The sequence below is a fragment of the Talpa europaea genome, assembly GCF_964194135.1.
Source record: "Talpa europaea genome assembly, chromosome: 2".
Lineage (NCBI taxonomy): Eukaryota > Metazoa > Chordata > Mammalia > Eulipotyphla > Talpidae > Talpa > Talpa europaea.
The window spans coordinates 97,353,633-97,367,498 of NC_140068.1; the positions used below are offsets into that span (position 1 = coordinate 97,353,633).

Consider the following 13,866-nt stretch of genomic DNA (forward strand, 5'->3'; position numbering starts at 1 on the left):
AAGCCCCTCCCATCTCCGCAAACAGAAACTTCGTCTTGCACCCGCCCCCATGCCCACGCCCTCCCTCCCTGAGAACGAACCCCTCAAGCAGGTGGGTCCCACAAAGGAATCTTCACTTCTCACCCAGGCACTCTAATTCTTCACCTAGCAACAGTTGCGTCAGTCAAAGAGTTTTTCCGATTGGCTAACTACGGCAGGGGTCTCCCCCAAGCTAGATTGTTCACTTCTTTACATCCGCGTTCTGTTACCCCCATATTGACAAAGGCTTACTTAGTTAAAGCACCCGAGGGCAATGATCCTCTGCGGGGGGCTGGTCCTGGGCCTCCACATCTTGATGACCCTCCTGAGCCCCCAGGAAGTCGGGGCCATCAGGGGTGAGTGCGGGGGACACTGGGTGAGGAGAGGTGGTTTGGGGAGCAGGATTTACGGGAGACAGAGGAACCGAACATGAGTTGTTTCTTTCTCTCCATCCCCCCCCTCCTCTACACCCCTTCCCTCCCAGGCTGGGTAACTTCCAAGGGAGCCCTGGTCCCTCTCGCTTTGTCATGTCTGTTCTGCCTAAAATGCAAGCAGCGCTCAGGCCAGTCGGGCCAGCGTCCCGCTGAGGCTTTTTCAGGCTCGGTGCCCCGCATTCCTCCTGCACCTGGCCTGAATCTCCATTCTACTGCGTCCAGCGCCCTGACTTCTCTACCACTTCCTGTCCTGAGCGTGCACTTTGAAGTCCAGCTCTGGTGACGCACTGATCACCGGGTCGGTAGTTAACTGTGTAGCTGTCTTTACCCTGCTCTGGACATGAGCGTCCTGAGAGTGGGTCCTCAGCTGCTTGGTCTGTGTTTTCTTGGGACCTGGCATCGTGCTGGGCACATGAAGTTCCCACTGAACAAGTGTCTCCCCTCCTCTCCTCTCCTCTCCTCTCCTCTCCTCTCCTCTCCTCTCCTCTCCTCTCCTCTCCTCTCCTCCCCTCCCCTCCCCTCCCCTCCCCCCCAAGAACTGGGGCACAAGCCAGAAGTGAGGGTGTGTGTGTGAGAGGACTCACCACAGACAGAGCGGGGAAGCAGAACAGTCAGATCTACTGAAATACACTGCTGAGGGGAGCAGTGGGTGAGACAGGAGAGGTCTGCTGTGCCATGTGGTCAGCCCTCTGGCCGGGGATCGAACTGTTGCTGCAGTGGCTGCAGATGGCCTCATAGGTTGCGTCTCAACCCTTTGCGCCACCAGGGAGGCCCTGAATAAGTCATTTCTTAGCTTTCTAAAGGAATCTCACCAATTAAAACCTACCCCCTAACTGCAGAAAGCCAAGCTTTAGTTATGGGAATAAACACTTTGAACCATAATGCTCAAAGATGGAAGGATTAGGACACACTTCTGACTCCTTTCTAGTGCTCCCCGCAACACCTGGGCCTGCCTTTTTCTAACCCTGTGGTCTCTGTGTTGCGTATCTTAATGTCTACTCCTGCCAGCTGTGGCCTATTCTCCCTTGCTCCCACCCATGCCATAGCTCCGTGCTCCCTCTAAGCACTTTTCCTGAATCCTTTTCTCCACATCCCACCCCCATACAGCCCTCATCTCACACACAGGACCTCATAGCACAGCAGGAGCAGATAACCACAGCCAGGTTTTAATTTGGGGAATCCCAAGCCTCTCCTCTTCCCAGCAGTGTCTCTGAGAGCCAGGGTGTCGGGCACATGCCTTCACCCACCATCACTTCCTTCCTCCCTGGCAACTCTTCCACCCTCCAAGGTCCAGCTCAGTGTCAGAACTAGGCTCTGACCCACACAGCACCAGGATGGGGGATGGCTCAGAGACCACAGAGCTCATGCTGTGAATGAGATTGACACACTTTCCTCTCTTTCCCTGACCCTGAACTCACCCGATACAGCTGACCACAAAGGCTCCTATGGACCAGCCTTCTACCAGTCTTTTGATGCCTCAGGTCAGTTTGCCCATGAATTTGATGGGGAACAGCTGTTCTCAGTGGAGCTGAAGGAGAAGGAGGCTGTGTGGCGTCTGCCCGAGTTTGGCGACTTCACCTACTTTGACCCGCTGAATGGGTTGAACAGCATCGCCATGATCAAAGCCCATCTGGACATCTTGGTGGAACGTTCCAACCGCACCAGAGCCACCACCGGTACCTGGCCCTTCCCCTGCCACTCCACCCCATCAGGCAGAGGAGGCCCAGGGAAGTCTCTTCCCCACTTCACGGCCTCTATGCACTCTGGTGCACAGCTCCAGAACCCAAGAATCCTGTGCTCAGTCCCCATCACCCTCTTTCTTCTTTAGGAATAACCCTTGTCACCTGGATCACCCCCCTTAGGGGCATGTCAGACATAGGAGCCTCTGCCTGCTCTGCTCCCCCAGCCCTCCATCCCTACCATCCCAGAGCATCCCCTGCACACTGGTGACTAAATAAGAGCAACTGTTCCCAGTGCTGGCCCTACTGAGGCCTGCTGCAGGGGTGAGCCTTTGGGATTCAGACCCTCTTTCTTCTAGTGCCTCCAAGGGTGACCGTGGTCCCCAAGTCTCGAGTGTTGCTGGGCCAGCCCAATGTCCTCGTCTGCATTGTGGACAACATCTTCCCCCCTGTGATCAACATCACCTGGCTGCGCAATGGTCACACGATCACCAAGGGGGTGATCCAGACCAGCTTCTATTCCCAGCCTGATCATACGTTCCGCAAGTTCCACTACCTGACCTTCGTGCCCTCCACAGATGACTTCTATGACTGCAAAGTGGAGCACTGGGGACTGGAAGAGCCCCTCTTCACACACTGGGGTACAGAGGCCCTCCTAGCCCATCCTCCACAAACCTGTCTCTCCTGTCCTCTAAAATCCCTTTGCCTACTCCCTGACACTTCCTTTCTCCCTCAGAGCTTCAGGTGCCTGCTCCACGGCCTGACACCACAGAGACCCTGGTCTGTGCCCTGGGTCTGGCCCTCGGCCTGCTGGGCTTCCTCGTGGGCACCATACTCATCATCAAAGGCACATGTTTGTCCAGTGCCCCCAGGTGTGGAGCCCCAGGGGCCTGAGGGGAGGGAAGGGGTGACTGAACAGAATGGGGATGGAGAATCAGAGATTCTGTCAGGGGGAATTGGGTCGGAAGGTTGATAGAGACAAGTAGTGGGCAGGGAAGAGAAAACAGAGGTGAGGTGGGGCGTGAGGATTGGGGAGTGGGTGCTCAGACATAGGATCCCATAAATGTGAACTTGAACAACTCAGTCATAGGGTTTTTGCTACTTTAGGTAATGACCCGTCTAAGAAAAATGGATTATGGGAGATGCCTTATGGATTCCTCCAGACTTCTGACAGCTCTCAGTGCCAGGCTCAGTGCGGGTCTGTTAAGTACATCCCCACCATGCTGTCTCTGAGTGGATCAACCAACGCCCTGTGTTTCTTCCTTTTGCCTCAGTACTTGTGGGCACCAGCTAACTCCGCTTCCCACCCCCGACACACACGCAGACACAAATGCTTTCTCTCCTGTCTCTTTCTCTCTCCCCTTCTCTGAGCTCTGGCTGGCAGCAATTAAGTCTTTAGTGGTGCTTGTTCTGGTTCCTCTTCACCAGGTCTTGGCCAGTTCTCCCAGGGTATGAGGGAGGCTGGGCCTGGAAGAGGGGATTCTGGGTGGTGACCACTGAGCATGACCACTTGGTGCTGGGGATTGGCTATTGTCCTCAGGCTGGCCCAACTGCCTCATTCCATTTGACTCCATTCCCTGAAAGGGATGTAGAGTAGCTGATTCATTGCAGCTCCCCTCAACCAACCAGGTTTCAGAAGTGTGCCGCAAGATGAACCTTCATTGGAATTCCACTCTTGTCTGAATTGACTCAGTAGGAAGAGGACATTGGCATCCAGTCACGATATCATTTCCTTTTTTCTACATTCCCTAGAGTCCCAAGCATGACGGAGTTCAAGGCTTGGATAAGGTGGTTACTTCCTCAACCTGGGGTCGGCCGCATCAGGCAGGCGAGTTGCAGAGCAGATCTGCAGAGTATATGATAAGAGGGAAGTCTAAGAGGGCTCCCCCTGAATGGTCTCTGGTTATGTGGCCTGAAAGATTTTCGTTACTGTGAACAAAATTTAAAAGACACACAGCCATATAAAAGGAGTAGGGACAAGCTGGGGGTTTGAATTGCAAACATTTAGTCCTGTTAAAGAGATAATGGGCATCCTCTGGGATTCCCAAGAGAGAAAAAGTTGGGAGAAAGGCAGGGTCAACAGAAGACTGATGGAAGTGGAGGAGCTTTGGCTTGGTCCAGGACTGTGTTGGCCAGTAACAGAAACCCTCTTACTGTGATCACTGACAAAAGGGGAGGATATTTACACAGGAGTGGTGCCCAGCCCCTGAGGATGGGCGTTAGCCAGGCCTCACAGGGAACAGAACTCAGAACTGAGAAACCAGCAGAACGGGGAGCAGCCCCTCCTGCCCTTGCTCTGTCTCTCTTTCTCTCTGGGCCACGTGGTCTGTGTTCTCTAGACCCTCTGCTGTTGGCCACATTCTTCTGACTGTCCTTTTCAACTACCGTGCTCTTCCTATGGCACCTGAGCTTTAACCACCCACAGGCTGACTCCTAGTCACAATTTACAATTTTTGGAAAAACAAATGACTGCCTGAACTTGGGGCAGGTGTCCATCCCAGCCCAGTGGTCTGTGACCAGCGGGACAAGATGCCACCTTTGAGGTGAGGGGTGGGTTATTTTCAGAGAAAGAAAAATGGGTTGGTTCTCAGAAGGCACCATAGATATGTCTGTCTCCAGCTGTGCTGATCTGCTTAAAAGTTAACTTGATGCATCCTTGAAAAGAGATTTCTCAGAGCTCTTTCCTAATGTTTAATAAAGTCTTTGAAAGTGTCTTCTTTTGACCAGAAGTCTGCTTTTTTCCATTATGTGTGCATTATCCAGGAGTCACTGAAACTTCTAGGAAAAGTTCTAGATCCTTCAGATTTATGTAACTTCCCCCACCCATTTCCCCCTTCTAGTTGCAAAGTAAATAGTCTCGCATTTAAAAAGGTTTTTTAATTTGATCTGATTTCTTCAGTTTCTGTTAGAATAGACATTCAACAATTCCCCCGTCTCCTGTATTTTCAAACTTTCCCTCTTTGCAGAGTTTCCCCTACATATCATCTCGCTTATATATAAAGGACATCCAATTCCCTCTGACCTGTAACCCAACCTTCCCACCCCATAATCTCCTCCCCATAGTTCTCTTGCAAAGCGTGCTGAACAGGCTGCCTCCAGATCCTCTCTTCCCAGCCTCTCTTTTTACTTTTTTTCCCCTGGGTATACACTGTGTATCACATACTGCATTTAATCCCCAAATCATTTCATCTGGTGGATACTCATATTCCATTTTTAACAAGGTAGCAACTGAGGCTTAAATAAATTTGGTAATTTATTCAAAGCAGCACAATTGTAAGTCTCAAAGCTGGAGGAGAATTTAGGTCTGTTTCACCCCAGAGCCCACCCTCCTTCGCCAATAGAGAAATGGCCCAGTGCCTGGACTGGGAAGTGGCAGACTATGAATATTCTGACCTCTGTTAAAAAAATTAATTAAAAAAATAAAAATTACATTTCCTTTACAGTTAAAAAAAAAGACTAACTGAATGTAGTTACTCGTTTTGACTAACAGGAGGAATGTCTGTGTAGTGTTCCAAAAGGAAACTGGAGAACATACTAGTATCTCCAGCTGATGTTTCATGGAACAGGCCCATTGTAGCCCAGGGGATGGGGCACCTTTCTCTCATTTATGCACCCTTTCATCAATCAACTGCTGAGTGAGCACCTCTTGTTTCTCTAGGAAGAGGTGAGAGGTGCAGGAGTGAAAAAAAACAGCTGTAGCCTCCACCCCCAAAACTGTACTTAGTGAAGGAAACATATAAACCTCAAGCAAAAAGGATATTTAATGATAAATATGAAGTCTGCAAATTGTGATGTAAGTTGTGGAGAAAACCTGAGTGATCTGATGGAGAGTGACCAGAGGGGAGGGCTAGAGGCCTGCTCGAGGACACATCTGAACTGAAACTTTGCTTATGAAGACTGACAGCAGGAATCCGAGGAACGAATGTTCCAGTAAGAAAGAACAGAAGCACAATGGTCCTGGGCTCACAGGGGACAGTTAAGGAATGCCACTTACCCAGAACTTAATGTTCCTTCTTTTCCACATGACTGCATGCTTGTTCTTTCTCGCTAAGCACATTATTCATTTCTTTACTGGTTTTATTTTTCTTTTTAAAAAACCTTTTGATTCCTTTTACCGATTTCTATCTCCCCCCACTGCCCCATCCCCCACCGCTGGCAAGCACCAATATTTTCTTTAAATCTATGAGCTTAAATTTTTTTCTTTTTGATTCCACAGGTAAGTGAGATCATATGGTATTTGTCTTTCTCTATATAGCTTATTTCACTTAACATAATGCCCTCAAGTTCCATTCATGTTGTTGCAAATGGCACGGTTTCACTCTTTTTAATGGCTGAATAATATTCCACTGTGTATATATATATATATATATATATATATATATATATATATACACACACACACACACACCACATTTTCTTTATCCTTTCATCCATTGACAGGCATTTAGGTAGTTGCCTTATCTTGGCTGTTGTAAATAACACTGCAATGCATATGGGCATATATGTATCTTTTCAAGTTAGTGTTTTTGTTCTCTTTGGATAATGCTGAATGATTTTAATTTTTAACAAAGTTATATTATGCAAATAGTTTTAAAAGTCAAATAGTACTACAAGATTTGCTAAAATTAATGTCCTGTCTCCAACTCCCTGTCCTATCATGTCTTTGTTCCCAGAAGTGATAACTTTCAATTGTTAAAACCAGTTTTATTGCACTGATCTCACTCTTACCTCACCTCTAGGTAATATGTTGTGTTGCTACATCTTGATTTTTCAGTGTACAGATTTCTCTCTTTACTTCCCATTTTGGAAGAGGAGGATATAGGTTTTCTTTCATCCTCATACATGTCCCTCCCCCTAACCCCAAGTCCTCTGGTTCCTCTTCACAGAACAAAAAGTCATTGTTGGGAATTCCCTAACCTATATTTGTGGAATGAAATAGTTTCATTTCTTCTTTGTATCTTCACACTTCCTGATAGTTCCTTCACTAAGGTCGATTAGTAGGATTTGTGGGGGGGGGGGGGAATTATCTACAGCATGGAGGACTCTTGAATAGAATCTATACATCTAGAAAGATTAGCTAGTTGAATAGATAACAGATAGGTAGATGGAAAGGCAGGTGTGTGTGTGTCCACCGTTATTTTTCACTTCAGATTGGTGGAGTTAACAATATTTGGATGTATTTTCTAAATTTCACTTCTGAATTCTTTTTTGATTATAACTAAACTATAATCAGAAACTTTTGGGATAGAAGCAAGAATATAAACTCTGAAATCAGTTTTATCTTGTCTCACTGGCTCTGTGCTCTTATACACATTAAGTTAGAGTTTCTTCATCTCTAAGTTGGGAATAATAATGCGCATGTAATCGTGATGCCATGTACACTGAAAGAGGTAACTATCAAAAGTGCCCTCTAACCTGCCTGCCCTGTATCAAGAACTCAGTAAGAGTCAGTTCCCACTCCCTGATTTTCTCCTTCCCTCAGCTTCCCCAAGCTCTGAGAAAAGAAGGTCCTTTCTGTTTTGTTTTCTATCTTATGCTGAGTGAGCCTTCACGTCACACTCACAGAACTCTCTGAAATAGCCTTCCAACCCCAAACAGCTCCCTCAGTTGCTCCTCTTTCTCTCTTGCACTCATTTTTTTTCCTCTCCTGGCCAAGAGCTCTGCGGGCAGAGATGGGAGAGCACGAGGAAAGTACTGGGGATGAGCCAGAGGGGCGGGAGATGGATTTGAGGACAGCACGTCAGTGAGTTGGCCCCCTGTGGTTGGAACTGACTCCAGAACAGGATGTGGAGTTTTAGGGGGATGTCTAAGCAGAGGATCTCGGCCAGTCTCCGCATCAGGTCATTGACCGGACCCCAGGGAGCCGAGGACAGGTCAGGAGAGCGTCTGTGGAAGGAGGCAGGTCAACCAGAAAAAGGACGCAGAAACCAAAGGGTGTAGACGGTTTGGGCAGGGTTTGTTTTTCTCAGAATCAGACCATTATGTCATGGTAACCAGGACCCTGGAAGGACAACTGTCATTCATTTCCCATCAAAGCGCACTAAGACTCACTCTGAGAGAGATGCAGGACTGCCTGGTCTTTTGTAACTCTCAAGGCTAGCAGCCTTGCAATGGATCCCTTTTCTGCTTATGTCAGAAGCATTTCTATTTTTCAGTTTTCATTTCCCTGGGGTTACTCAGAGCTAAAGTTGACAAGCAAACTTAGAAAACCTTCGAAGTGCTCTTCATTGAGAGAGAGATGAAAAGGGATGGGAAACGAAGGCAAATTGGGAGAACAGGTAACCATCTCTGCCCCCACACCCTGCCTTCATGGGGAAGCCAGTTCCGATATACATATATATATATATATATATATATATATATATATATATATATATATACCGCAGGGGCAGAGGAGAAAGGATTAATGGATTGGCCAATGCTGACTTCTCATGGTCTAAGAAATTATAATAGCAACTGACTCTGAGCTCTGACAGTTACAGGTAATGGAAGAGATCTTTGTAACACGCTTTTTTTTTTTTTCCAAATGAACACCTGGCAAAAATTTTTATCCCTGAAGAATAAATCCCTTTCTCTCCAACTTAAAATCAAGCATTAGCTTACCTGACAAGATTAGCAATGTCCTAATTTGGCAAACACACATGATAAATATGTATAAATATTTACTCATTATACAAGTACACAAAAATACCTGACATTTGGCAAGGATGATTGGTTCCTATTGCACAAGGAGCTATTCTTATCTTGGCCAACTTTGGTTGATGGGAAGCCTCACTGGAAATGATAGGCCTGGTACCCACAAAGAGGGAGTGTTATTGGCATGGTGGGGGAGGGTGGGCATGAGGGAAGAGTTGGTTGATGGCCCCCCAAGACAAGATGGTACAGTGGAAATACATAGCCCTTGGAACCAATGATTTATTTATTTATTTTAAAGATTTATTTATTTATTTATATAAGCACTGGGTACAGTCAGAGGCGCGGGAGGGTGAGAGAATTCACCAGAGCCAGAGAGGGGAGCAGAGCAGGCAGAAGGACCGAAGTACACTGCTGAGGGGAGCAGCAGGAGAAGTACACTGCTGAGGGGAGCAGCGGGCGGCAGGAGAGGTCTGCGCGCCATGTGGGACCCTTGCCCGGCAGCCGGGGATCGAACCTGCGCAGAGGCTGTGGGCAGCTTCGCAACCCAGCGCTCAACTGCTGTGCCACCTGAGAGGCCCCTGGAACCAATGATTTAGAACACTTAAATGTACCTCTGTTTATACCATAGGACCCAGCAATCCCACTCTTGGGCATCTCTCTAAAGCTCATGAAAAAAAAATAATAAAGCACATGAGATCATCTACCCAAATACTATATACTCTACAATGTTTATTGCAGAATTGTTTATAAAACCTAGGACATGGGAGCAACCTAAGTGCCCACTGACAGAGGACTGGATTAAGAAGGTGCATATGCACACAGAGGAGTACTATTTAGACATAAGGAAAGACGAAAGGCTACAATACTACTTATAGCAAAATGGAAGAAGTTCAAGGGAATTGTGTGTTGCAAAGCAAGTCAGAATGACAAAGACAAACATTGGATATTTACATAGCAAATGATTTGACAACACAAAATACTTTTAGAAACTAGTGGACACTAATAAAGTGATGTCTCTGAGGTTAAGAGGGAAGAAGGAGGGATAAAGGGTCAGAAGGGTATGAGGGGTGCCTCCCCGGTGGCGCAGCGGTTGAGCGCTGGGTTGCGAAGCTGCCCGCGGCCTCTGCGGCACCGGTTCGATCCCCGGCTGCTCCCCGGCCACCAGAGGAGGGTCCCACATGGAGCGCAGACCTCTCCTGCCACCCGCTGCTCCCCTCAGCAGTGTACTTCGGTCCTTCTGCCTGCTCTGCTCCCCGCTCTGGCTCTGGTGAATTCTCTCACCCTCCCGCGCTTCTGACTGTACCCAGTGCATGTATAAACAAAAACAAACAAACAAATAAAATAAATAAATAAATAAATAAAAACATGCCTCTATTTAAAAAAAAAAAAAAAAGAAGGGTATGAGGGATGGTGGCAGGGAAGAAATAAGAAATATAAGCAATTTACACATTCACATTGTTGACATAACATAGACAGGTTCATTCACAAATATATTCTTCTGGTAGGCTTTTATTTTCTTCTGTTAAGTAGGCACAATAGAATCTGATGATCTGGAGTTGAATGTAGTGAGAACCGTGAGATGGTGTAGATAAGGTGACAAGCATAGGGTCTGTCTGGAAAATAACAAATGCCTGATATATGTTAGTGCTCACCATCTCCCTATATGGCTGAAGTGGTGATAAATAACCCCTATTTTTGAGGTGACCATTTGTCCCAGTTTGCCTGAGATTTTCCCCAATGTTATTGCTAAAAGTCTCATGTCCTGGAAAACTCAACCCTGGGCAAGCCAGGGACACTGGATGATACCTCCTTTCTGCTCTGGGCCTGCCAGTCCATAGGCCGGGCTGATAGCCTCTTGGTGGGACCTGTGCTGGGGTACCCAATGGATGCAAATGCTAAGAGGTGGTTTAACCTCATGTATGCTGACATATAAGCTGTTTTCACAGGTACTGGGCAGGTCAAGGCTATAAAGAATAAGACACAGTTCCTACTTTACAAAGGAGCTGTAGGAGACGTGTATGCACAAGAGGGGAAGTAAAGGAGGAAGGGAGTGCTTAAGTGTGAACTGAAAATGGAAGTTTTCAGGCTAATTATTCCCTGGAAAGTCCTCCAGGTTTGGTGAGCAGAACAACCACAACAAAGATCAGTTTAAGTCACTGTCGGACACTCCTGCTGGTGTCTGGAGACAGGAGCGTGGTTGAATGGAGAGGGCCTAGTGTGTAGTATGAAGTTCGTTGGTAGTGAAGATGTGTATGTGTGTGTGTATGTGTGTGTGTGTGTGTGTGTGTGTGTGTGTGTGAGAGAGAGAGAGAGAGAGAGATTTGGGGAGTGGGGCTAGAAGGACAGTCAGAAACATATTTACAGTGTAAGTAACAAGTTATTGTTAGCCATTATTGCAATTTGTTGATGAAGGAGGATATTTATTCCAGAAAGGAATAGCATGTGTCAAAGCCCAGCAGCAATAAGCAGCATGGGGGAATCTGGGAGGACCTATCTTTTGCTCTGTGTTGAGCCCAAAGTTCAAGGAAAGGTAAATGAAGGGTAGCCTTCTATAGGTAACTCTCTTGTAGACTAAGGGCTACAACCTTTGTGGGCCTTGCAAAACAATGTAAACCTGTAGGGTAATAAGCAACATGATGAGATTTCTAAAGAGTCTCACCAGCAGCTACAGCGTGGGGGATGGATCAGATGGAAATGAGACTGTGGAGAGAAGATTCTAAGAGCGTGGTGACAGTCCAGCCTCAGGAGGCACTGATAGGTGAGAGGAGACAGAGAAAAGCCTAACAGCCTTCGATGGCGGAACAGAGAGTGGGAGGGATAGGATAGCTAAGGTGAGAAATGGTGGATCACCAGCATTTGGCTCAAATAACTGGCAACAATATGACATATTAATAGTCCTGATGCTGCTGCGTAGTTACTTCACAACTGTTGCTAAAGGGTCTGGGCCTCAATTTCCTCACCTTTGAAAGGATGTTTTCATGTTGTTATCACAAGGACTTCATTGTAAAGGTGCTTGTGCACATTAGTGAGTTCTGCATGAGTGCTTGTTACAGAAACACGTTACTGACAGAGGGACATGTTTGGGGGAAAGAGATAGGTTGTTTTCTAGACCTGTGCTGAGTGCCAGGAGACTATGGGGCACTACCATCAGGCAGGTGAAAAACAGACTTGAGACTTCGCAGCACGATCTGGACGGGGGGCCTCCCCGGTGGCGCAGCAATTGGGCGCTGGGTTGCGAAGCTACCCGCAGCCTCTGCAGCACGTGTTCGATCCCCGGCTGCTCCCCGGCCACCAGAGGAGGGTCCCACATGGCACGCAGACCCCTCCTGCCGCCTGCTGCCCCCCTCAGCAGTGTACCTCAGTCCCTCTGCCTGTTCTGCTCCCTGCTCTGGCTCTGGTGAATTCTCTCACCCTTTCGTGCTTCTGACTGTGCTTGTATAAATAAATAAATCTTTTAAAAAAAAAAAAAAGATCTGGACGGGGACAGATTTTATGGGTGGGAGTTGCCTCCAGAGGAATAGATACACTTGCTTAGAAATACTGTGCAAACAAGGAGAGGACGGCAGGTCCTCCCTGGTGGCGCAACGGTAAGATGCAACCTATGAAGCTATCTGTAGCCACTGCAGCATGAGTTCCATCCCCGGCCAGGGAGCAACCCACATGGCACAGCAGACTCTCTTGACTTGCCCGCTGCGCTGCTCCCCTCAGCAGTGCATTTCAGTAGATCTGCCTGTTCTGTTCCCCACTCTGTCTCTGGTGATTCCTATCACCCCCCGCACCTCTGGCCTGTACCCCAGTTTTTGTATGCATAAATAAATAAATCTTTACAAAAAAATTAGAGGACAGCAGATGGAAACATGGAGAAAATCTCACCAGGCAGAAGCAGAGACATGAATCAAGCAGTGAGAAGCTGTCTGAGGAGCAGGAGAGCTAGGGACTGATGGTGTCAAACGAGCCAGGCGTAGCCATAGAAGACACTTCAGAGGTTGAGGTTAGGACCTCTGCGCCATCACAACAAAGGCTCACGTTTCAAGAGTTGAAGCATAGGAAAGTGAAAAGGAAAGCACTCACCGATGGGCAGGTCGGCACAAAAACATCCCGATCAGCGATTGAAGAGCTGGTGCAGGGTGACATGCTCACCAGGGGGCGCCAACGAGCCTGGGCGCGCCGTCGCCTGTAGGGAAGCCTCGACCGAGTTGCGTTCAGCGCCACGGGCCGGGTGCCTGCACGTTAGTCGTCAAACTATCAAACTTCCACCAGTGGAAAGTGCGGGGACCCGGAGTGATACACAGGTTAATAACCTCTGCCCCTACTGTGGGGTGTGGAGATAAAATAAGAACTTTCAGCGAATAGTCCCATCCATTTCATCTCCACACCGCTTTCACATCTCTTCAGCATCCTCACCCGCACTGCTGCATCTCCTTTCTGCAACCACTCACCTCGCACGCTGGCATCGACCACTGCCGGGGATAACTTAGAACTGTTTTCTAATGATCATCCCTGGGCCTCCCTGGTGGCGCAAGGGGTTAAGCACCGCACTATGAAGCAATCCACAGCCTCTGCAGCATGAGTTCGATCCCCCGTGGGCCAGGGAGCTACCCACATGGCGATGCAGACCTTTCCTGTCTCACCCGCTGCTCCCCTCAGCAGTGTATTTCAGTCAGTCTGCCTGTTCTGCTCCCCACTCTGTCTCTGGTGAATCCTCTCACCCTCCAGCATCTCTGGCCCGTGTCCCAGCTCCTGTATGCATAAATAAATCAATCTTAAAAAAAATAAATGATCATTCCTGCCTACATTCTCAATGGCTCACAGATCCAGCATGAGTCTCCTACTGTCTCCCGGCTTCCAGCAGCCCATAGTTTGGGAATTCTAGTGTACTGACCTTGCTGTCAGATTGCTAGTTCAAACTCTACATCCAGCACTCCCTGGCTGTGTTGCCACTTTTGGCAAGTTCTTAATCTCTCTGCAGCATTTCTTCACAGGTTAAGTGGGATAAATAAGACTGACAGGGACTTTACCAAGGACCAAATGATGTGTTTTTTTTGGGGGGGAGGGAGGTTTAAAACAACAAAAATTTGGAGGCTAGAAATACAACAGAT

At 47.8% G+C, this 13,866-nt stretch overlaps 1 protein-coding gene across 1 annotated transcript; it reads left to right on the forward strand.

Annotated features, from left to right (window-relative positions):
• Positions 1–292: 292 nt before the first annotated feature.
• On the forward strand, positions 293–3,139 carry LOC311186096 (HLA class II histocompatibility antigen, DO alpha chain; the record flags this gene model as incomplete). Its single annotated transcript, XM_084256984.1, has 4 exons — positions 293–374; positions 1,880–2,128; positions 2,491–2,772; positions 2,868–3,139. The coding sequence occupies 4 exons, from the start codon at positions 293–295 to the stop codon at positions 3,023–3,025; spliced, it is 771 nt and encodes a 256-aa protein (XP_084113110.1). The 3' UTR covers positions 3,026–3,139.
• Between the last annotated feature and the right edge of the window lie 10,727 nt (positions 3,140–13,866).